At 37.0% G+C, this 22,446-nt stretch overlaps 1 protein-coding gene across 2 annotated transcripts in view; it reads right to left on the bottom strand.

The window, feature by feature from the left end:
- Positions 1–373: 373 nt before the first annotated feature.
- Positions 374–22,446, bottom strand: part of CYTH3 (cytohesin 3) — a 52,513-nt gene continuing 30,440 nt past the window's right edge. The window contains exons 5-13 of one of the 2 annotated variants that reach the window (XM_068422613.1): positions 20,880–20,998; positions 16,970–17,050; positions 14,809–14,921; positions 13,206–13,354; positions 12,301–12,413; positions 4,974–5,052; positions 4,821–4,892; positions 4,537–4,691; positions 374–3,899 (exon numbers count right to left, since the gene is read on the bottom strand). In XM_068422613.1, the coding sequence (XP_068278714.1) occupies positions 3,827–3,899; positions 4,537–4,691; positions 4,821–4,892; positions 4,974–5,052; positions 12,301–12,413; positions 13,206–13,354; positions 14,809–14,921; positions 16,970–17,050; positions 20,880–20,998 (954 nt within the window). In that variant the 3' untranslated portion in view covers positions 374–3,826. The remainder of the gene's footprint in view (positions 3,900–4,536; positions 4,692–4,820; positions 4,893–4,973; positions 5,053–12,300; positions 12,414–13,205; positions 13,355–14,808; positions 14,922–16,969; positions 17,051–20,879; positions 20,999–22,446) is intronic. The other variant, XM_068422612.1, reaches the window with a different exon arrangement.

Here is a 22,446-nt window from a genome sequence, read left to right as displayed (position 1 = left end):
GAGGTCTAAGTAATCTACTTGAGGAGCAGAGATCTGATTTCCCCCCCTCCCCTTACATTTCACTGAAATTCATTGAAGGGAACTGACAAAATACCTCCTTAATTTAGGGTGGCTCTCGAGGGAAACCAGCTCTTAGTGGAATAACACTCAACAGCTGTAGCATACTTTAGTGAAACAAACTATTTTGCAGTTCAAGGATTCTCTCTGAAAATTTAAACCTGATAATTTAAATTAGTGTGCCTAAAGGTAGGGAAAAGAGGCCTTTTCCTTACAAGAGCACTTGTAATGCATGCTGTAAAACTGAATCTTAATCTCAAAAAAAAAACCCAGCAACTGCCTCCCATGTGTTCTTGGTGAATGAGGAGCTATACAATAGCATAGTTTCACACTTTATTTTTGAGAAAAATCTCCAGATATAAGCAACAGGTCTTAATGATAAATGAAAACGTTAATATTGCAGTGGATTTACATAGAACATCACATTTTTTAACGATGATTGATACAGAGTATTTTTCATGCAAATCACTTGTGTACACCAAGTAGTAATACTTATATCAATACATATCTGTACAGTATTTACATTTTATATTTAAACTCTAGCTAGAAACATTTTCCAAGAAAATATAGAAATGAAACTGGTAAGCCACAAGTCTTAATTTGTAGCATTTGGTCTACAACAGACCCAGCTTTTCCAGCAAGCATATCTACAGATATGTAATAAATCTTAAAAATAGGCATTGTTTCTATATATGAAGCATTATAAATGCTGCTCAGTTTACAAAGGTTCAGTTTTGTACCAGTTTAAAATGGTTCAAAATGTTAAGCGACGCAGAGCTTATTTTGTCAGAATATTGTAAATTTTAAGTCAGTCCAGCTGAGCTTAAGTATTACATACAGTTCTCTCCCTAGACTGCACTGGCAACGTGGCTGATGTTAGTGGCCAAATGGTTTAGACGCTGAGCGAAGCCACGCACACGGCAGAAGCGGCTCTTGCTGGCCCCTGTTGTCAGAAAGGGCAATGTTAAAGAGCTGAAGAGTTATGCAAGTTTCAGTGCAACAGGAAGGGAGAAGTCTGTTGTCCCCAGAGGACTTTTCCTCAGCATGGCCAAACCATAACAGATACTGCTTTAGGCCACCGAGCAGCTTGTCTTAGTAGCTACGCCTGGACTTGAAGCCCAATAAAAAAGGGAAAGGTTGAGAGATTTTTTCTTCACCCTCATGGATAGTACCTGATTTGGCCAAAATTTTCACAGGCCACTTTGTTTTACTGGCCTCATGGCCAGTGGAAATTTTGGGCCAGTTTCACTCCCTGTTAATACTGTTTCAAAGAACATTTGAAATCAAATATTATCACACACAAGAATGCTATTCCATTAACTTTGGTAAATTAAATAGATATATTGAGCACCACAAATAGCTGTTTAAGATGTCGCATTTTAATGCTAAGAAATAATATATTTCCTGCTATAATATCCTCAGTTACATGTTACTCTAAATAATAATTTCTGCCAGATATAAAAACTTCAAACTAAATACAGCAAGTGAACTCTCAAGGCATTTCCTTCATGCTTATAGGCAGACATCCTCACCTGGTTAAATAAATAGATTTTCTTGAAGGTGATATTTCAGAAGAATTGATACAAAAGTGCTTCATGGCTTATTAATGCTTTTGCAATCTCACATTTCTCCAGAAATACTTTATTTGCTGCTTCTCACCTTTACACTCATTAGTACCACTGATTCTGGCTTGTCACTATTTGCATTACAAATCTACTTGTCCAAAGCTGAAACTGATGCATGTATTGCTGGAAAACAAAACTTGAAGGTGCAGAACAAAAGACTCAAAACAAGTGATGTTAGCAGCTCTATAATCATGCTGCTTTGCAAGCACAGGACATGCAACTTAATTAGTTTCTATAAAGAGTTTAAATGTGTTCCATTAAGCAAAGATGTCCCCACACTGTGATTCAAGGATTCTACCTCCTTTAGTTGAGTTTTACTCCCTTGAAAGTACTCGGATTTGAACGTTCATCCAAGCAGACTGCAATTCCACACACTCTGGGGAAAATCTAAAGTGTAAAAAAAGTACTTTGTTCTTTCCCTCTCGGCCTTTTTTGCAAACATGCAATAAAGCAAAACATTCACAGGCTGACACCCCACGCAAAACAAAGCAAATTAGTAAGACAGGAACAATGAAACACTCTCCCTTACAGTTAAAAGGAGATTTGAAACAGATCAACACTTTGTGGTTTTGCCAGTGCAGCACTTTTGCCTATAACGTACCCAGAGATGCTTCCGTAACTCCAACAAGCAAAACTGCTTTGACAAAGTATTGGGTCTCCAAAGCATTCATTGGCACAGCAGGCATGGCTCAGGTTCAATAAGTTTGTGAAGAACTGAGTACTAGCAGAAGCAGTAGGGTCCAAAAAACCACTTTTTGCCTCCCACAATTGTGGAATTAGGGGCTTTACCTTAAGAATGATATGTGCACTATCAATAGAAAAGCATTGTAGTAAAGTCTGCTGTAGCAGTTTACATGTTACTGAAAGACTATCAGCAGGACCACAGAAAGGTCTTCCACAAATTACATTTTAAAAAAAAGTAGACATGCTTGTGGGGGAGTTCAGTTGCACTAGGTAACCAATGTGTAAGATTTTATTTGGTAAGTAAAAATAAGGGTGTCTTTTCATTTTTTCAATTTCAGCCGCTGAAGCACAGATCTGAAAAATCGCCTTTAAGAATGCAATACAAATACTGAACTTTTCTGTATGTCCAAAGTTTGTTACCAAGCAAAGGAACGAATCCTGCTTGCTTAACTGTCTAGGGCTGTATCTTACAGAAAGATTTCACCTTCCTGGTTTTTCCCTTTAAAAATATTAAATGCATGTGAAATTATTTGGGGGTGTTTTCACATGCAAAGCCTAAACTCCTGCAAGCCCTGTCATCTTACTCCTTTAGTAGTAACTTAGTGTTAATTAAACTACAACATATCTAAAACATAAGAAGGATGTTACTATATAAAAAGCAGATTAAACCAGTCATTAAATCTTAGTGCTTATTGCGAGTGAGCAGACAGGAATGAGTTTTAGCCTACTGGCAAATATCAAACCACATCTGTACTTAGTGTCATGTCTACAGACTCAAACCTTTGCTGTTGGGACCCGCATATATTTCAGTGCATATCAACCAAACCCTTTGGCACAACTAGTTAACTACGTAGCTGCCAGTCTACCGGTACGTTGCATTTCTGAAGAAGAAGAAAAGCGATTTCCATAAAGATATGACAGCGAATCCTAAATGAAAGCTGCGCTCAGCTGTTCATTTACTGCGAAACACACACGACTTGAAAACTGATATTGAGATTGTGGGTTTTCTGCTTACAGAAAAATTAAGTGCTAGATCACGCTGTACTCCACTTCTGGTGCTACATTTCAATGAGAGATGAAAGTCTTATAATCACTCCTCCTTTGATGGGAAATGCACTCAAATAACAGGTATAGGACATTTTACTATTAGCCTGAAATTCCTTCCCTCACAACCCAACTAAACTGGAGTTGTAACTGATATAAGTGAAAACAAGGCTTCCATGTTTTCAGTTGAATTAAGTTCCAATATAATAATCCTCTGGGATTTGAAGTGTACTTGAAATTATATGCCAATAACTATTTACCCTGAAAAGTCTTGCCAAGTTTTTATGTCATAGGAAAGTGTATATATATAAAATTTACAGTTACTGTCTTCCTTTAGTTTGTCCAATTGTTACATTATCACTCAACTGTATGCTCATTTATAGGTTGATGCAAGTATACAAGTTGCTGATCGCGTTCTATTTCTTATTTGCAATTCTTCGTTTCCGTGTTGCCAGCATATCATAAAAGGGATCCCTGCTGATACTTGCTCTAGAAGAGAAAAAAGGAATCATCAGTTTGGTTAACAAATACCTGTTTTTGAAAACTAAAACTGTTTTGTTCTCTCTTCCCTGTGGATGACTCCACACTCTTAATAAGATAATGGATGGTTGACTTCAAAGCATCACAAATATTACTTTAGAAAAAGATGTTATTCAGCTGTGATTTGTTAAAGAGTTCATACCTTCATCTCGACCATTATTTATTTCTTTAAGTGTGAGTCTGCTTTATAAACCTTCCAAGATAAAGTCAAGCTGTGAAATTTTACAGCTGCACAGTGAACATGCTTAAGATACATGTCACTGAAGTTAATTATTAGGTGAAGTAAGAATCTAATAAAATTAGGGTTAAAGACGATTCACACAGGACTTTATATTTGCTTAAAAAAAAAAAAATTAAAAAAATCACATTTTGCTCATTTGAGTTAATAGCACAGTTTCCTTAGGACCAGACAGTAACAGGAGACTTGTATCTTGACTACGTCAACCCCACGTAGCTTGTCATTAATCCTAGAGGACATTGCCACATGAGAATTCTTCAAACAAGTCAGAATAAAATTCTCTTAGTATCTTACTCTGAAAAGAACTTAAATGTCTTTCAGAAATTAAGTGTAAGACTTTAAACTCACTTGATAGATTTAATCCACTCTTCCTTTTCTTCTGGGGTGGGAGCAGATATTCTGTACACTACATGGTTACCTTCCACCACTCTACCATCAGCTTCAGTTTTACATGCTTTAATTACTTGACCTTTATGACTGGGGTTATAGAGCTCAAAGCAGTTCTGGAGGGCAGAAATGAAGAAATAAATTTTAAAAGACAAAACAAAACTGAAAAATATCTTAATTTGACACTACATCTAAGTTCTATATGGTTTACTTATCTGCAATAAAAAAAAATGAAAATATCTTACTGGTTTTCTAGGGTCTTCAACTTCTCTTATGCTAAGATTTTCTAATGGAATAATTCCTCTAGGTTCTTTGTCCTAAAAAATTAGGAAAATATCATATTATTAGCCACTTAAATATCTTGATTACAAATGAAGTTCACTGTAATATATACTCACTGTTGTGTATTCAAAGTAATACAGGCAATTATCAGTCAGAATAAACCACCTCCGTTTCCACGTTTTCACTCTTCCCCCTACAATAAAAAGGTATGGCTGAATTAACGTGTGTTGCTGTCAAGGCTTCATCAATGGATAAGAAAGTAATTTAGCTTTGCTTGTTTTTCAAAATATGGCTTAATTACTTAATCGTAAATGGATCAGGCACAGATGAGCTGAGGTTAAAAGAACATGATGCTGTAATTCTTGTACTAAGATCAAACTCCTGACACAGCATTAACTATGGTGTTGCTGACCAGCCCCAAAACTGTATGCTCTAACATCGCAAATGTCTCCTCTCTTACAAAGAATGAACGCAACAGTTTAGCAGTCAGACCTGCTCCCTCTGTCCATGTCATCACAGTTGTTTACTGCATCAAAAATATTAATACTATACAGCCCTCACAAATGCAGTCAGTGCTGCTACGGCAAAGAGAGGCCAGTCACCAGCAAAACCAGGAACTGCGTTCCAGCAACAGCACCAACGCTCTCCACAGCCTGTCTTGTACAAGGAAAGGGTCCCACCAATAAAATTAAGGGCATTTTCCCACCTTCCTTTCACTCCACTCGTGAGCATACGAGTGATTAAGAACCTCTCTCTACTTTCAGATTTAACATTAAGTGCATAAGATGCTTATAAACATTATTAGCAGAACAAATATGATGCGTCATCAATAAGGAGCAAATCCTATGCCAAAATGTACCGGTTTTAGTCGCTTTTCATCATTTAGTATTTTAAAAACATGTTCTCTATATGGGTTAATATGTATCTGACAGAAGAAATAGCTACTGCTCAGAAAATGCCAATTTTTCCTGCATTAACAGTCTAGACAACAGCAACCAGAGCTCCTCTTTCTTACACCTGCTAATGTCACACTGTAGGGCACAGTTCCTTTTAGAAATACACATTATTGTTTCAGCCCTTTCAGCTGGTTTTCTGCCGTTGGCTACTTCAGAACATGTCTAACATCCCACAATTACATTATTTTTAAAACTCATTTCCAGGAAAGACAATTGTAGATAAAGCATTCACGTGTTATTAATATACAGGCTTAGTTCCACCATAGTTATCTGACTTCAGGATTATGTCAGCACCTGTGCATCATCCATTCAGCAGTGATTTAATCTCATTAACCCAACGTTTCAAAATAATTGATCTTGCTATTGAACACGCGTGCATAAAAGAGTACCATTAATACATATAAGACTCCCAATTTAATCCAAGTCATATAACTAAATCTAAGACATGAGCATGATTTTTAATCTTTTTGTTCTACTTGAGATAGCTGGGGTTTTGTTTAATACAGAAATCCAAATCATATTAAATTAAAGAACAATTCTAGGAATACCATGACATTTCTTGATACCAGCCTACTACATGTTTGCACTGCAGACCGAGTATGTTGCATGTCGTATCTTCCTTTTGCTTGGTTTCACGACCTACATGATAACCCAGTGCTAACACACTGCAACATTCAATGTACTCAATAAACTTTGTTTCCACTACACACACATATCTTAAGAAAAATTTAATCTGCAAGCAGGTGCGGTGAAATAAGAGAAGGCAAAATAGTGCAAGATGCAGAAGCCGTGACAGAATGAATGGTTGAGTGAACTGGAGACAGTGAGGGAAGAACTGGTGGCATTTTAGTACAACCACTGTGACAGAACCTTAAATGGAGCAGTGTAGAAACATTCAAATTGGCACGTAAGTCACTAGGAAATTTTCATCACCTTGACTGAGAGCAGCTTCAAGTATCAGGAAGTATTTGAGCCAGGAATGGAAAGCTGATGAACTTCAGCTTGACTCACTTCCAGAACAATGAATAAGCAGCAGCCGAGTCAAGACTATCGCCATAACATGACACTTTTTCATATAACCCAATGTTTACTGCCATGCCTTTAAGTAACGTTCTTCTCTCTAAGGTTAACAGGTGAACATCATTTAACATTTTTACGGCACAAAAGCGTCACCACGTTTTTCAGGCTAACAGGTAACCTCAGCTAGCACCAAATGTCACAGCTTGCACAGTTCTAGTGGAAAACCAATTCAGCAGGAGAGAGGATGAAACAAACAGGCAAGTAGGTTACTGTCACGGAGGCAGCTTAAACTGAGCAGAGGTGTTTCTCAAACTGTGATATCATGTGAAAACACAATTTAAAAAATAATCAGGTAATAATCATATATTTAAAAGGCCTGCTTATAATTTAAGGCAGAAACAATGGACTTAAAACACACACCTCCTAAAACAAAATGAAGTGCCAAGTAGTAAATGACTGAAATTTTGTTTCAAATGCTTTTCTGAAATTTTTCCTGACAACATCGCACCTCTTTGGAAAAGCCAAATTTCTTAAACCTGAAACCTTTCATAATCATGCTGCAGTTTTGATGAAGCTTTTGTCATGAAACATTTCCAAGCTCCAGCATAGCAGTGATATTGAAGCCAGAAAGAAGATTAAATATTTCCAACAGCGTCCCTCTTACTGCTCCTTTCTCCCTAAAACAGCCAGTAGCTCCCTGGGTTACAGCACTCACGTGAGTCATGGAAACAGACCCTAAGTCCCTGCTCCACCAAGCTATGAATTACTCTTCTGTTCCAGAAAAAAAGCAGCAAGGTAGGATTTTTTGGCAGGATAAGGAACTATTCTCACATAAAAGTCTCTCTGTCTCCCCACCTCATCACTTAGTTGCAGCTGTCAACAGCACAGAAACTCTAATGAAGCTGGAAAGGCAATCTAATCTGTACTCACCAAGTTTGCAGGGGTCACCATATAACATGCATTTAATACGCCTTTACAATGGGCTAAAACCCAAGAAGCTGGCTGATAAGGCTTTGCGGCCCGTAAACACTGCATGCAAGATTAATGGGTGAGAACTCATGATAACAAAACATTCTTTTCCTTGGCCGAGATTGCTGTAGGCTCACAAAACAACAAGAAAGGGTTTAGTACCATACTTCATATCTTATTCCAGCTCCCAGCCTTTTAAAGATTAAAACTGGAAGGAATTAAGTTAGCAGAAGAGGATCAAGAAAATCAGAGTATGAATCCATAAATGTTTACAGAAATTGAGAGAGATAAGTGATGTACTTCTCAAAGATCTATCTGATTAACTAAAATGCAAAGACATCTCAAACAACAGAATAAAGCAGCACGATATCTTGTAGGTGGAAATCTAAGGAAACTACAAGAAAAGGCCACAACAAGGCAAAATGTACAGAAAGAGGAATAGAAACCCTCTTCACCTAGGTAACTCAACATAGGATTTCTTTTTTTCAACTGTAGGCAAAGTATAAACTAGAGAACAACATGAAAGAAACCATCTAAAGGGAAAAACAACTGGCAATGACTGAGGAAACACCAACTTCAAAATTAAAAAAGGCCATAAGACTAAAGGTATCTAAAGTTAGAAAATTCCACCCAAATCTTCAGCACGTTTAGATAAAGTTTTAGAGGGACACACACATCAAGAATGTTTTTTTTCTTCTCTGTTCATTTAGAGACCACTTGGCAGAACGGACTCAGAAACAGTACAGTTACACAGGTGATTGGATCAAAGTTTGGGTTTCTTTGAAAAAGACGTTTCCCTCAACTGCAACATCAACTGCCTCAACCTAGAAGAGCATCAGTTACCACGAGAGCCAAGCAGGTACCGGAAGGCACCAGTTTCCTGATCAACCCCTGCTATTCTCTCGCCCTGGGTTAGGGAAGAGAAACGACATCCTCCCAAGGACAGATGCGCTGGAATAAGCACCACTGGCGGGATGGGCCTGGACACGAAGCTTTTGGATAATCTCCAAGCTCTCAGTAACTGCCTGACTGGCAGAAAAAATTAACACAATCATGTGTCTGGCTTGAATCATTTCCTCTCCAGTTTGGTGAAATGTCACAGCTTCACTGACTAGAAGAAAATATTACACGAACCAAGCTATTTGCCAAGAGAAGCTGTTTTAGGCAAGGAAACACCTCCCTGTGCAGAATGATTCTATCCTGGGCATTAGGACAGAGAGCACAGACAATAATTTCAAAATACCTTAAAGTGGATGGCAGAAAGTTTCATGGTACCAACACCATAATTATGACACAGAAAAAAATCTAAAACCTCATAATGTCTCAAACTCCTCTAAGTGAGGATTCATTAGCACTCAGCAGCTTTCAGTTTTTTACTTGTAGCATTCATTTTCATTACACCATGCTTCAAATGATGTAGAACCGAACGATAATTTAGGTTTACCAAGATAATCATGTCTATATAAAGGCACCAGCTGAGTCTAGACAGGTAAAACCAGAATCCCTGTCTGGCTGCCAGGTTTGGCACTCAGACTTACACAAAGTCACCTCTGAACAATTCAGAGCAGCAAACTCTCCTAAAGCACTTTGTACCCTCACAGTTTTCTAAAACCCAATGCCAGGCTAGAGAGCTAGAGTGATCTTCAGGGCAGATGAATTTTACAGTATATGAAAGTTTCACAATATCTGTCTCCCACACAGAAAATGATCAACATGGTGAGCTGGAATACTAAAAAGAGGGGCACAAGTACATAAATGGGAAGAGTTGACTGTAACAAATACCGAATACAAAATACTGTCTTTATACACTCAGGGTTTGCGAGTTGTCTTAGTCATAGTTATAGTTTTATATAAAATTTTCAAGTATTATCATAACTGAGCACTTAAACTCTCACGCAGGAATAAAGTCTCCTTAGCATTTCAACAATACTGAAACTTTTAATGTCAGCGTCTTCCAGAACTGAAGGAAACCCTACCCATTTCACAACAAGTGTTTCCCAACAGAAAGGACTGAAACTGCAAACAACGTGTATCGAGAGCGCACTCTGAAACACAGTGTAAGCCTCCTAGCAAATGGGGAAGGAGGGGAAGGAGGGGAAGGAGGGGAAGGAGGGGAAGGAGGGGAAGGAGGGGAAGGAGGGGAAGGAGGGGAAGGAGGGGAAGGAGGGGAAGGAGGGGAAGGAGGGGAAGGAGGGGAAGGAAAAAAGATTGCCAGGTTTATTTCCGGTCACTGCATCTAAACTAGCAAAATGTATTTCTCCGTACCAGTCCGTGTCTGCTGAAAAAAAAAAGCAGTCTTTCATGGAAGCGCAGCTTCACACATTTACAGGCTGATTCACTGGAGGCTTCTGGACATGTTTCATTTCTTTATTCAAATAACCCTCATGCCATGGGAGTGTTACATGCAACACCCTTTCGTTTCACATGTGCTTTTGCTCTTGGGTTTTCTGTGCACTGTCTCTCATCTACATCGTACATAAGGAAAAGTTGGTTTTATTGACCTTGTGCCAGAGCCACAGACGGACTGTGCACAAGTACCTGGCAGCTCTCACTGACTTCTAGTCACCTTTTTTCTTCAATTTCTTTGTTCCTCTACTTTTTCTTAGATCTCTTATATGTCTTTTATTGACACTTTCTTCCACAAGGGATGTTGTCACTCCTCTACACACACTCACACTCTTGCTTGCACTCTCAGTATGTGTATAAGTATATGAGAGAGCACTGGCAACAGGAAGAGAAATATGCACAGCATGGGCTTATACCCAACCTCTTTTTTTACCTGCATCATCTTGAAAGCCTTTTCTGTTGAGATAGCTATCGTCTCATGCTACAAAATGGAGAAAAGCTGCAAAGTCATCTTTGAAATTGTGCCAGCTGAGCCAACACATGTGAAAAGCAAGCGCTTTGCTTTTTTGTTGTTAGAAAGACAAAGAGCTCTATAGCATCTGTAGCACAGAGGTCAAAGTAAGACATTAGAGAGCATGCAAATTAATTACAAATGCTTCCTTATCACACCTATTTCCTTCCAGCACTAGCATGACACTAATTTCCAGGTGCAATCAGTAGAGCAGGCCCATGGCTCTAACCAGGCCCTACTTTCACCATACTCACCCCATGTGCACCCCCCCAGCACACATCTCATTTCACACTTCAGTCACCATTCTCCAAGTGCCAAGTTCCTTCATTTTAACAAGCAGTTTTACATTAAAGTGGCCAACAACTGGCTCTACTGGAGTGTGTACTAGTGTTTTATATAAAAGAGGTTTATTTTATTGAAAAACAAATGTTAAAATAAAATTTCAGTCTCCTTTATATAGGAAAAAAATTCCCTAAGCTCAAGTGAAAAAGTAAATCCCATCAACTTTAAAACAGTGTGTAAATAAGGCCACCTTGCAGTGCCAGGAGACTGCAAATTACCAGAGGTTTCCACAACTCTAAATTGTGTGCTCATTTAAGATTCTGTTACGTATTTAAAAAGGAAAATAAGCAGGAAAAATAACAGCTTTTATAAATGCATAGTTCAAATGTAATCAATCTTTCAATAATCTAACTGATGTACAAGTAATAAAATCACTCTGGAACTTCATTACAAGAGTAAGACATGTTGTTTTCTCTCAGTAGAAATTATTCTTCCCTTGTTATGTTCTTCAATGAACAAGAAAAATATGCTGAATAGTCATCTTTATTTTTCTGATTTACATGTAAACACTTTCTTCTTTTGCAGAACACACTCGCATGTGAGCTAGACACTGACATGCCAGTCTTTCAGAGTAGCACTGATGATACTGTTAGTGACACTGAGTGAAAAAGCAAAATGCTACAATAAATTTGATTTTAAAAAAAAAAAAAAAAGAAAAAAAACAGGAGGAAGGAGGAAGGAGGAAGAAAATAAAAGAATGAGCAACTGAAGAAGAGGGGACTGGAAAGCAATCAGATACGTACCTCCTAATGCAGAATAAGCAGAGACAGCCAGTCACAGAACAGAAAGGTGATAGGTCATAGGCCATAAGGAAAACAAGAAGGCACATTTAAACCACTCATTAAAAAATCATAGCCAAAACCAAACCAAGAGAAACTCACAAATAATATGGAAAAATAAAGACATACAAAAATAACTATTTGAAGAGAAATCCCACAGAAAACTGAGTTGAAATACCACACAGTTTTCTGAAAAAACCTTATGGAGACTTAGTTGTTATTTATCAGTCACAGCATGTGGTAAATACCATACGGCGTTTCCTTTTTGTCGCTGAGTTTTTATTTCTCATGTATCAGAAATAAAACTCCACAGTTTGAAACAAGATTGCTAATTAGGATATGTAAACTAAGAAGTAACACCTTTCAGATGTAAAGGAGTTACTTATTTTGGCTCATACATTTTTAAATACAAATTACAAAGTTAATCCTATTACCTTCACAAGAAAGCAGATAGATGTGGAAGCAGCAGACATGCCAACAACGAACAAACATATAGCAGCAAAACTGCCCTTATAACTAACCTAATTTCAGCAGCCAACCTTCTCTATCTGGATTAAAAAATGTATGCGTTAGATCATTTCCGTCATCCTCTGGAATTTTAAATGGCTCATTCTTAATACTTTCATATAAATTCTAGAAGAATAAAAAGAGGAAAAAGACCTCATTAATAAATGTCTAACAGAAAATGCAACCAGGACATCTTACTGCTTCTCAGACTATTTGTATCAAAATCATAAGAAATACTGTCTGTAAGATTCTGGACCATCCCTTCTCAATCGTTGTTTACTACTTTGATTAAGTTCAATTTTAAACTACTTCATCTATAAACAAGTGTCTCTTTTTTGCAGATTTTATAAGCACTCCTAGCAAAGACATTTTAACTTCAGCATTCAGTATTTCACAGGTTTCAGCTTCAGGTCTCATTTAGTACAAGTTTTGCCAAATGAATCTGGGTTTTCTGAAAATGGTTTAGACCGTCACACTGTCTTAGAGAAATAAGTATTTTTACTGATATCTCAAGTGACAGAAGGAGGCTCCACAAGACAGATGGAGAGAAAGGAGAGACAACAATGAAACAATGATTTTTACTATTTTCTCCGTCTTTCTCTGACTTATCCAGAAATACTAGTGTTTTTCATAAGAAGCCAATTCCACAAGAGTTTTGCCATCAGCAACTACTGAGAGATATACAGTGTTTTCTCTGGAATCTCCTCTCCTCAACAAAAGACTGAATATAGGGAGAACTAGCTCAAAGCAGCTGTGAATACCAGAAAATGCTTCTTTCAGCTACTCAAATGGTTATGCAGGCTAGAAAATGTTCTTATTACTTTCCCTCGACAAATTTGTCTGAGAACTGTTGTACACGCTTCTAAGTTTCCTATTTAAAACACAAAGCAATGCCTTGTCTTACCCAATCTAACTTACCCGAAGTAATTCTTCTGGAAGGTCTCCACCTTCATTAATTCCACGATTCATAGAAATAAACCTCTCTACTGTTGGTTTATCTCTCACATTGTGGTTGTGTAGGCTGGTATTCAACATAATGATCGCAAATGAAAGCACATAGCATGTATCTGAAATAAGATTTGAAAAATTATTTATCTTTCTATGTGTTGTGGCACAAACCTGTAAAATGAATATATAGCTCATCCTGACTGATAAAGAAACAGGTAGTCAAAAAATCCCAAACACTATACATGAAAGCAAAGTCTCAAATCTTTCCTTTAACTGTTGAAGTAAGCCTAAAAAGAAAAAATATGTAACAATTCAAATTAAAAGCCAGAATGAGAAAAGCAGTACAAGAGAATCCAAAAATTTTTTTGAACTATTTGAAATCATTGCTATCACCCTATATTAACATTTCACTTGAAACACTGAAGTGTTGTTGGACAAAATGTACTCTGCACACAGATTTCGCCTAGATCATACTGGTAGATCCTGTAATAGACTTGGTCAATCAGACTCCTACTCAAAGTGCTTCTAAAGCTTTCTCCAAAGAGAAAGAACAGTCTCTTCAAAATAATATTTGAACTGCATTTAAACAGACTGAAAATGACATTGACTCAATTTCTTGGAATACACAACGTGGCTAGTACCGCTGAATAATATCAAAAGATGACAAAAGAGATCTTCTCATGCCTCTTGACATGGTTATGATTATAGTAAACTCTCCCAGAATTCAAGTACAAGATCCTGTGTAAGAAAAAGCAGGATGGAAACCTCTCTGCTACATAGAGGAAAAACGTGTTTGCATGTTCAGCATTTTGTTTTCAATAAGTATTTTCCTCTCTAGCTGTTGCAGACCTGCTTTACATTAACCTTTTCCTAGCCTATTTGTTCCTCAAACTAAGTGATCAACAGCAAGCTATGTGCGTACATAACTGAACAGACCAACAAGGCCAGAATGCTAGGGCATTCTGTGCAGTATCACAAAGTTTTGCTAGCTTTTATAAATCAAGTAATTCTAAACCAAGTAATTGAAAAGAAAACTGAGATGCATTTCTAATCAGGACAAATTACTGCTAGGGAGACTGATAAAGAGAAAGGATACAGTCCTCGTAACAAAAATGGACAGCTTTCTAGATAATACACTATAGCCACATATAGGTGGACTTGATACAGAGATAATGAGGTGTAAAGTCCTTATAACTGACAGATGAGACTACCCAACCTATTGGTCTCTTCTGCCTTTAAGCCCCTGACAATCTTACTTTTCCAATTCCTAGTCAAAATCTTTGGTGACATTTCTAAAGTGTGTTTTATACTTTAATTTGCTTAGATATATATTAATGCTGTAATTTTATAAATGGAAATGCATTCTGACCATAAGCTTGCACCTCCTGGAAACAAAAATGTAGGATTAGACAGTTGCATCTTCCCAGTTCTCAGAAATTTCTCATTTCACATATTATTTTATCCTGAACTTCCAAACTGGCCATTGTGTCCTTCATCAGATTTAGAAGAACATATACGATCCAAAAATATATATATATACACTTAAGAACTCCTATTGTTTCCTGTGACTAACCTGTAGACTGGAAGACTCCTGGGTTACAAAGGCAATAGCGTGAAGCAAAAGCTTCCATCATACGATCAATTTTTTGAGCCTCTCCTGGGAGTCTGAAGCTCCACAGAAACTGCCTACAGAAGGGAGAATAGTTGTTAGACTCATTGCAATATTTATATATTAAGTATTTATTACTAATAACCAGAAACAGACAAACAAACAAAAAATCAGCAATGTCTATATAAAATGTCCTAGAAATACGTTCTCAATCTCTCAACACACAAGTCAGGGGCTATTATAAAGCAACATGCACAGATGGCTAGCCCAGTAATTCAGCCAGCAACACTGCATGCTATCAGGCAAGATAATATGGCAGTTCATATTCTGAGACTCTTTTTCCAGCCTAGGAAACAATTTTCTGTATGCATCCCATTTTTGCCATGTGAATGCTACGGAGAAACAATCAGTTCAATCCTCCCTGGGTTTCCTGGCTACTAAAAGCAATAAACACTCAGCTACAGTTTACTTACAATGTAAAAAGACACATTACATAAAATATTTCTGGTAGAGCAGAGAAGCAAGGAACACAAAAACACTTAAATTCTTGAACTCCTCAAACATTTAAAAAATAGTATCAACAACAAGAAAAACCCCAGTCCTTAGAGAGGTGGTCCCTGTCTAGTGTAAGTTCACCCTACAAGAATCAGATCCAGATCTTAAAAATAAAGACTCATGATATCATCTCAGTAATTTTGTAATACATGCAGGAGATCCGTGCTCCTGTTTAGCAGCATGAACTGAAATAGAGTTTTTACATTCATAACTTACTATTTCTACATACAGGTACACTGGAATGCATACAGGACAGAAGTCTTCACAAATTTACTTTGGCACACTGTGGCACTAAAAAGCTCCAATGAATTTAACCACTTATTCTTTTCTTTCTCAGCAAAAGAATTATCTAAATTAAAACAGGATCTAACCCAGCAAAGTTACATGCTCTGCCATGCAAAACAAGTTCTCGATATTCCCTGTACACTGGGTGCCAAGATAATAACCATTTATTCCTGTCTTCATCAGTTTGCATTTTAGGACATTATATTAAAGTGCTGCAGGCCATCCTTAGTTTGTCAGCTCTATATACTGTCTTTTACTCACCTTGTGTAAGGTTCCAACCCAGATCACGAATTTTGTAAGCTACCAAAATACAAACATTTAATAGTAGCGGCTGCTAAGGAAGAATAAGTCAAACCTAACGCTGAATTGGGTAAAAGAGACAGGAATATGAAGCCTCCCAGACAACCTTCAGCAGCCAGAGAAAAGGCTTCCTTAGCTCAAGCCTCAGGCAGCTCAAGTTATCATCACCACATCACTCAACCATAGCAAAGCTGTTCCGACTCCACATCACAAGGCACTGCACCAGAGACAAAGATCACACGGACATTTCAATTTATCTGATGTCAGGAGGGAGTCACTTGTGGCAACGAAACTGGCTGAACTGTCTAAAATCAACTGAATTTGATAGATCTATTATGGATTTCCACCAAGACGAGAAGGGACTTCACAAGGTCACTGTATGCTGGCATCCCAGAGAGATCAAGTAAACTGTTCACTCAGCAAGGGAAAAAAGTATACCAAGATATTACACTTTCCTTCACGTGACTAATGGGAAACTCTCAGGGAAGTATAAGGAAATTACTTGGTTCAAAGTTTACCTCTTTGTAATTGAAAATAATCCCTGACTATGGTCAGCAGGATTCCCTGCCTCCCCACCCAGAGGAACAAGTGGAGGTGGAAGGAAAGGAGAAAGAAGATGGCAGCAAAGAAAATTATTTATTTGCTTGGGTTAGGGGTTTGTTTGTTTTTTACCTATCTCTGTGCTAAGATATAAAACAGATCTTCGAATGTCCACATATGGCAGGCACACCAAAGAGTTACGGCTGTGGTTTTGTTGTTTGTATTTGTCTGAAATAATTAAAAGTTTTCACCTTCAAAGGCAGCACACACACAGGCAATTGGAAGGGTTAAAATAGAGCTGTCTCTGCTAACTTGCACAGTAATGCATATAATCGTGCTGAGCTGTAGATCAGCTTTCTGACGAATAAATCAACACAGTGACTCATATGAACGTGCAATTTGATAAAGGAAGCTCAGGTCAAAAAAAAAGAAAGAATTTACTCACCTTAAGGCTTGTACAAGATTGAGATCAGCGAACTCATGGAGTTCAACAAAAGCCTGAAGAACTTTAATATTAAATTCATCTCTATGAAAGACAAAAATGGAAATAGACAATTACAATTCTGAACTTTAAAGGTTTGTTAGCTATCTCTATTTGCTTCCGAGAATAAGCATGGAAATAAACGATCATACTGCTCAAATCAAGTCATCAGAAATAGTTTACACATTTATTTGAGAGGTATTTTAATATTTAGCACTAGTATTTTGCCCATTTGTGCTGGCATTAAAAAGGTAGGTTTACAAGAGCCAATACACTTGAAATGATTTCAGCACTGCTTGTTTTAAATGACCTGAAAAGGGCATGGCCTTCTTTGCTTCACATTTATTATTACTGCACCTGCCTTGATATGGGATGATACCTAATGAATTTATCCAGTAACAAGTCTTTTGCAGAAAGTGTGTCATGAACTCTTAAAGCAACGGTTAATGTAAGACTAATTTCTTTAGCCATACAACACATGAAAAACAAACTATCCCCTTTTTTCCTCTAAGAACAGAAAATATTAAAGCAGCATATTAATTTATGTACAAAGCTGAGGAACAAAAATGCTTCAACTGATTGTAGCCAAGAAAAAGAACAGCTTTTTAAAAGAGCTACTTAGTACGTAGTATATTCTTACTCCATTCTCAAAAGTCATTACAATGAAAGTTTACTAAAATCAGGATAAGTTTTGAACGGACTTCCTCTCACCTATCTTTTATATTGCTATGTAAATCCTGAGCCAAATCGTGCTTTGTTTGATACAAAGGTGTTTAAATGCAAAAGTAACAAACGTTAACGAACACAAAACTATTTGGATGCAGACAGAACTTAGTCTACACCATCACTGAGTTCATATGCCAGAAGCGTAAAGGTTTCTAATCCTCAGGGTGTGCTTTAAATACATCACCAAGACAGAATGTTGCATATCAGCCTCCACCTGAAAACAGAAAGGTGTGCACCCACTAAGAATTATCTGTTGCATTACTGACTAACTGCATAGCCAGACTAACCTGTAACCCTCAGGAGTAAATACCTTAAACCGAACTATTTATTCCTTAGGATGTCCCCATACTGTTAACAGAAAAACACATCAGCTCTGTCAAGCAAAACGAAGCAATTCACATGAAATTTATTAATGCACAATTCAACTGCATGACTACTTTTCAGTGCAGTGAAATAAAGTGGCATAATAGCATAATAAAAGAGAGGTGCTTTGTTACTCTAAGGCAAATACTGATTTTGCTTATGTACCTAAAGCTGCAGTAATTCAGAACAAATATTAGCCTTATACTCTAATTTTTGCTATTCTAGGTTTTAGTGTAGACTGGATCGATAGTGATACTTGTGCTGGGTACAGCTCCAAAGACACAAGCCAAATATCACGGAAGGTCTAGGAAGCCACTTAAAAAAAATAAGTGAAGACTTACCCACATATAAAGAAATCTTAAATCTTTTATAGGATGTAATTCATCCCTTATTTACTGTACACTTTTAGGTATTATCTCGTTCCATTTTACTATTCACTTTTTTCCATTTGCTGAGAGCTCTAACACTATAAAAGTCAATAATTTAAACTATATCTCTTTATGGTAGAATGTTATATAAATATTTCATTCTATTGACTATCCTGGTCTCATCTTCAGCTATATTTAGCTAGAATGCAGAAGTAATTCATGATGGGCCCCTGAGAGGGAGTGGTGAAGTAAAAGAGAATGTCCTCAGACTCCAGATGCCTTGATAAAAGACAGTACATAACTCAACAAAAACTCATCTATAACATGCACTGCCATTTGCACAGCACAAATCACTTAACAGTCCATTTCTGAGGTAGTCACAAAAGCAAAACTAGCATCTTAAGACCACCTCAATTGTCACATTTTATTTTATCCCAGGGTATTTATTTTACCCCAGGACCTAAAGGCTTAATACATTGTTTTCAGAAGAACATGAATAAAAATTATTAGGATTCTAGGAAATTAACGTTTCAGTTCAAAGGAGTATGATGAACCAATTCCCCATTCCAGACGTGACTACCTTGAAATGTCCGCACACATTCCTGAAAATCAAGATTGTCATCTCTTCACCTCCACGCCCCCTTACTAATTCATGTAAGTGAAGAAAAAAAATAGACAGAAATACCATTTGCTTTCCCATTACCATATTAATAGTACACCCTTCACAGAAATGAAGAAACATGCAAAAAACAATTGAAATAGACTGACTGGATATGTTAAATAAAAGCTCCTTTTAAAGCAAAAAATAATTTTAAATTTCTTTTCGACTTCAACTGCTCCTTAAAATTGATAGGTTGCTTCTGCCTTGTGACAAAATAGGAGCAGTATATGTTAATTCTTTTTGCTTCTCCTAAGATTTTATTATCCAGCTGATAGATTTACACAAAATTTCCTGACCAAATTTGCTATTCAGTATGACCACTACATTTGCATGTATTTAAGTATTGAAAAATTCAGAAGATATAATTAAATGGCATATGTATCTGTATACATACTCAATATTAAGAAAGGTTGCCCTGTATTTTCAGATTAGACCACAGTGCTGCCCAGCAGCATCTCTGCCAGGGATGCCAAAGAATAAGCAATAAATTTTTTAATTTTAAATGTGAACCCATAAATAGTCACATGAATATTATTGATGACTCCAGTGGGTCCGGACATATCGGTAAGACTTTTCTTCATGAGTACAGGGGTTCTGGGAATAGGGCTAGAAAAATGGGAAGTATTTTAGACAATACGAGACAATACCACGACAATATCAAGGTAGAACGCAGCTCTCAAAAATGAACGCAGACTGCTTTATACAAGCTTTGTTACAGTTTTGCAATTATGGATATTAACATATAAGTGATTTTATAATCTGATTGCCCAAATATTCAAGAGAAACAACATACTACTGTCATATAAAAATTGTTGTAACGTCTACATATACTGTATAGAAACTTCATAGTGAAGCTCTATTTTCAAAATATACATATTACGGTGAAAACTTTCATTAAACCTATGAAGTCAGGAGGAAATTGCTGAGCACAAACTAAGCCGTTGATGCTGTAAACAGATTACCGGTGCCTCAAAAGGGATCTGCCAGAACATATCACTACAGGAGTAGATCCTAAATGAGTCAACGTTTAAACCTCCGTAACTGGCACCTGAACTGGAACATGTGCAAGCACGTAGATACACGTACTCCAACCCACTCTGCACTTCTGTTTCTGCTGCCTTTTTCGAAATCAATTCCTGGGTTTCACAGCAATGGAAGTCATTTGCATTTTGATTGTGTTTTGCAATAGTATGCATAAATATGCATGTTGCATGTTTGTTGTACTAGAATTGATAAAGATACAATGCAGCTGCCCTTTGAGACACCTACTTACTAATGGGAAGTCTGTGTGCAGGGAAGACGATAACACTAAAACATGCTTATAACTACTGTCCCAGGAACTACCCATTTTAATAAGTAATTTCTTTACTATCCAATTATTAGTGATTGTAAATCACTCCTTGTCTGGGCACAATATCAAGAGTTACCGGAACTGTTGCAATACAACTCTCAGACATTCCAAAGGCTTATGGTATTGAGTTCTGCACTATAGCCAAATTTAAGGGTATTTTCTCAAAATAGTAAGTTACAATGAATTAAATACCATTCCACAATGCACCCATTTAAAAAGAACAACAACCTAACAGAAAAAACCCTATCACAATACTGTAGTAGTTTTACTTCCCGCTGTAGCTTTTAGAGATCTCAGAGTAGGAGACTAGCTCCCTCATGCAGCCTGTGAAGGGGAAGGTAACTACCAAAACCCATAAGTATGCTTTGTAAACTCAAGAACAAAGTTTCAATATTTTTATTTTACCTTTCACCGAGGTAATCTCCAATTACTGTTTTATTTAATCCTTCTCCTTTATAAAGGAACTGTGCAATGTCTTCTGCAGTGTTCTGCAGGAGGTCATTTTCTATCAGAAACTGTATTCCCTAGGAAGAGCAATTCCAGAGGAAAAGGAATGTTATGTTTTCTTCCACAAGCATTTATGTAAATACCACTCATAACATTTGGTATTAATATACTGACACAGACATATACATAGCACATTAAGAATTACATTAGCCTACAGATTTTTTTTTAATGAAATGGTAAACAATTTTTTTCAGTTAGATAAGCAATATTTAGTACTGGTTTAAAGATTAAAATGAGAACACATTTTTAAGGCTAGAAGTCCTAGGTGGCAGTTTGAATCCCTCAACAATAGAAATATCAAATATTAATTGAGTAATGATTCCATGTTACTCTTTGGAGTTAAGGTGTGAGCTGGCCCGTTCACAATATTGCATAAATGTCTGCAGAGACATAATCTGTAAAATCATATAATGAAGAGGTATGTAGGAATAACTTAATTACCATCATGACACAAAATAAAGCATCTGTTATAATCTACAAACTGCAACCCAATACATCAAGCCACTACTTGCAGTAGAAGTCGTGGCTGAAGATACTGAAACCGGTTTAAAAGAGTTTATTGCTGACACTGAGATTATCAGTGACTTCTGGCTGTGCTGCAACTAAACTATTCACAAAGGACTTAAACTAGACTATTCACAAAGGACTGTTCACAGACCAGTCAAGCTTCTACCATGGAGCTTCTATCAAAGCCAGGAGGAGAGTCTTACCCTGTCCCTCAGTGGGTACTTGATCAAGCCCCTGGACTCCTACGCCTCCATAAATTACTGGCCCTATAACTGGCACACTCTAGGGATGCCCAGAGAGCTTTCTGCAAAGCGGTAAAGAAAGGAGACTAAGAGTTATATAACGATTACGTAAAGGATGGAAGGGATGGTATTCCAACACTCAGCAGGTCATGAAGAGATAGCGCTCTTTTTTTCCCCACCACACACCCCAACAAAGATGTTGCTATTCCTGCTGATTTCATAGAACTGTTAATGGAAATGCTAGTGGAAAGTGGAAGTGGCAACTGCAAGTAATCTTAATGTCTTGAATTCCAAATATGTACAGAAGAGCTTAATATATTGTTCCAAATCTTTTCTACCAGAATATTTTCTAATTTCAGAAATATTTGAAATTTTTAAATTTCTGCAAATGGAATATATTTCTTTTATTTCATTACAACTGGGAAAACTTCCATTACTTTTTGATATAGTATAGGAAGCCCTGCAGTAACATTCAAAAAAGTAATTATCGTTCTGTTTGTTTGGTTATGGTTTTTTACAATGAAATTATTACCTGCCTGACAAAAAAAGTCAATTTTCTGACCTAATTTAACAAAGAAATTGAACTGTGATGTTATAAGGCTTGAAGCTTTTAGAAAAATAGTCCAGAATGCAATTCTCTCAAAACAATTTTATCATAATCTGAAAACTTAATTTCAGTAACAGGCTGGTATTCCGACTCTGACAACTTAATATTT

This window comes from Nyctibius grandis, chromosome Z (assembly GCF_013368605.1).
Source record: "Nyctibius grandis isolate bNycGra1 chromosome Z, bNycGra1.pri, whole genome shotgun sequence".
Taxonomy (NCBI): domain Eukaryota; kingdom Metazoa; phylum Chordata; class Aves; order Nyctibiiformes; family Nyctibiidae; genus Nyctibius; species Nyctibius grandis.
Note: the sequence above shows the minus strand (reverse complement) of the source record. Positions and strands in the feature narration are given on the sequence as shown.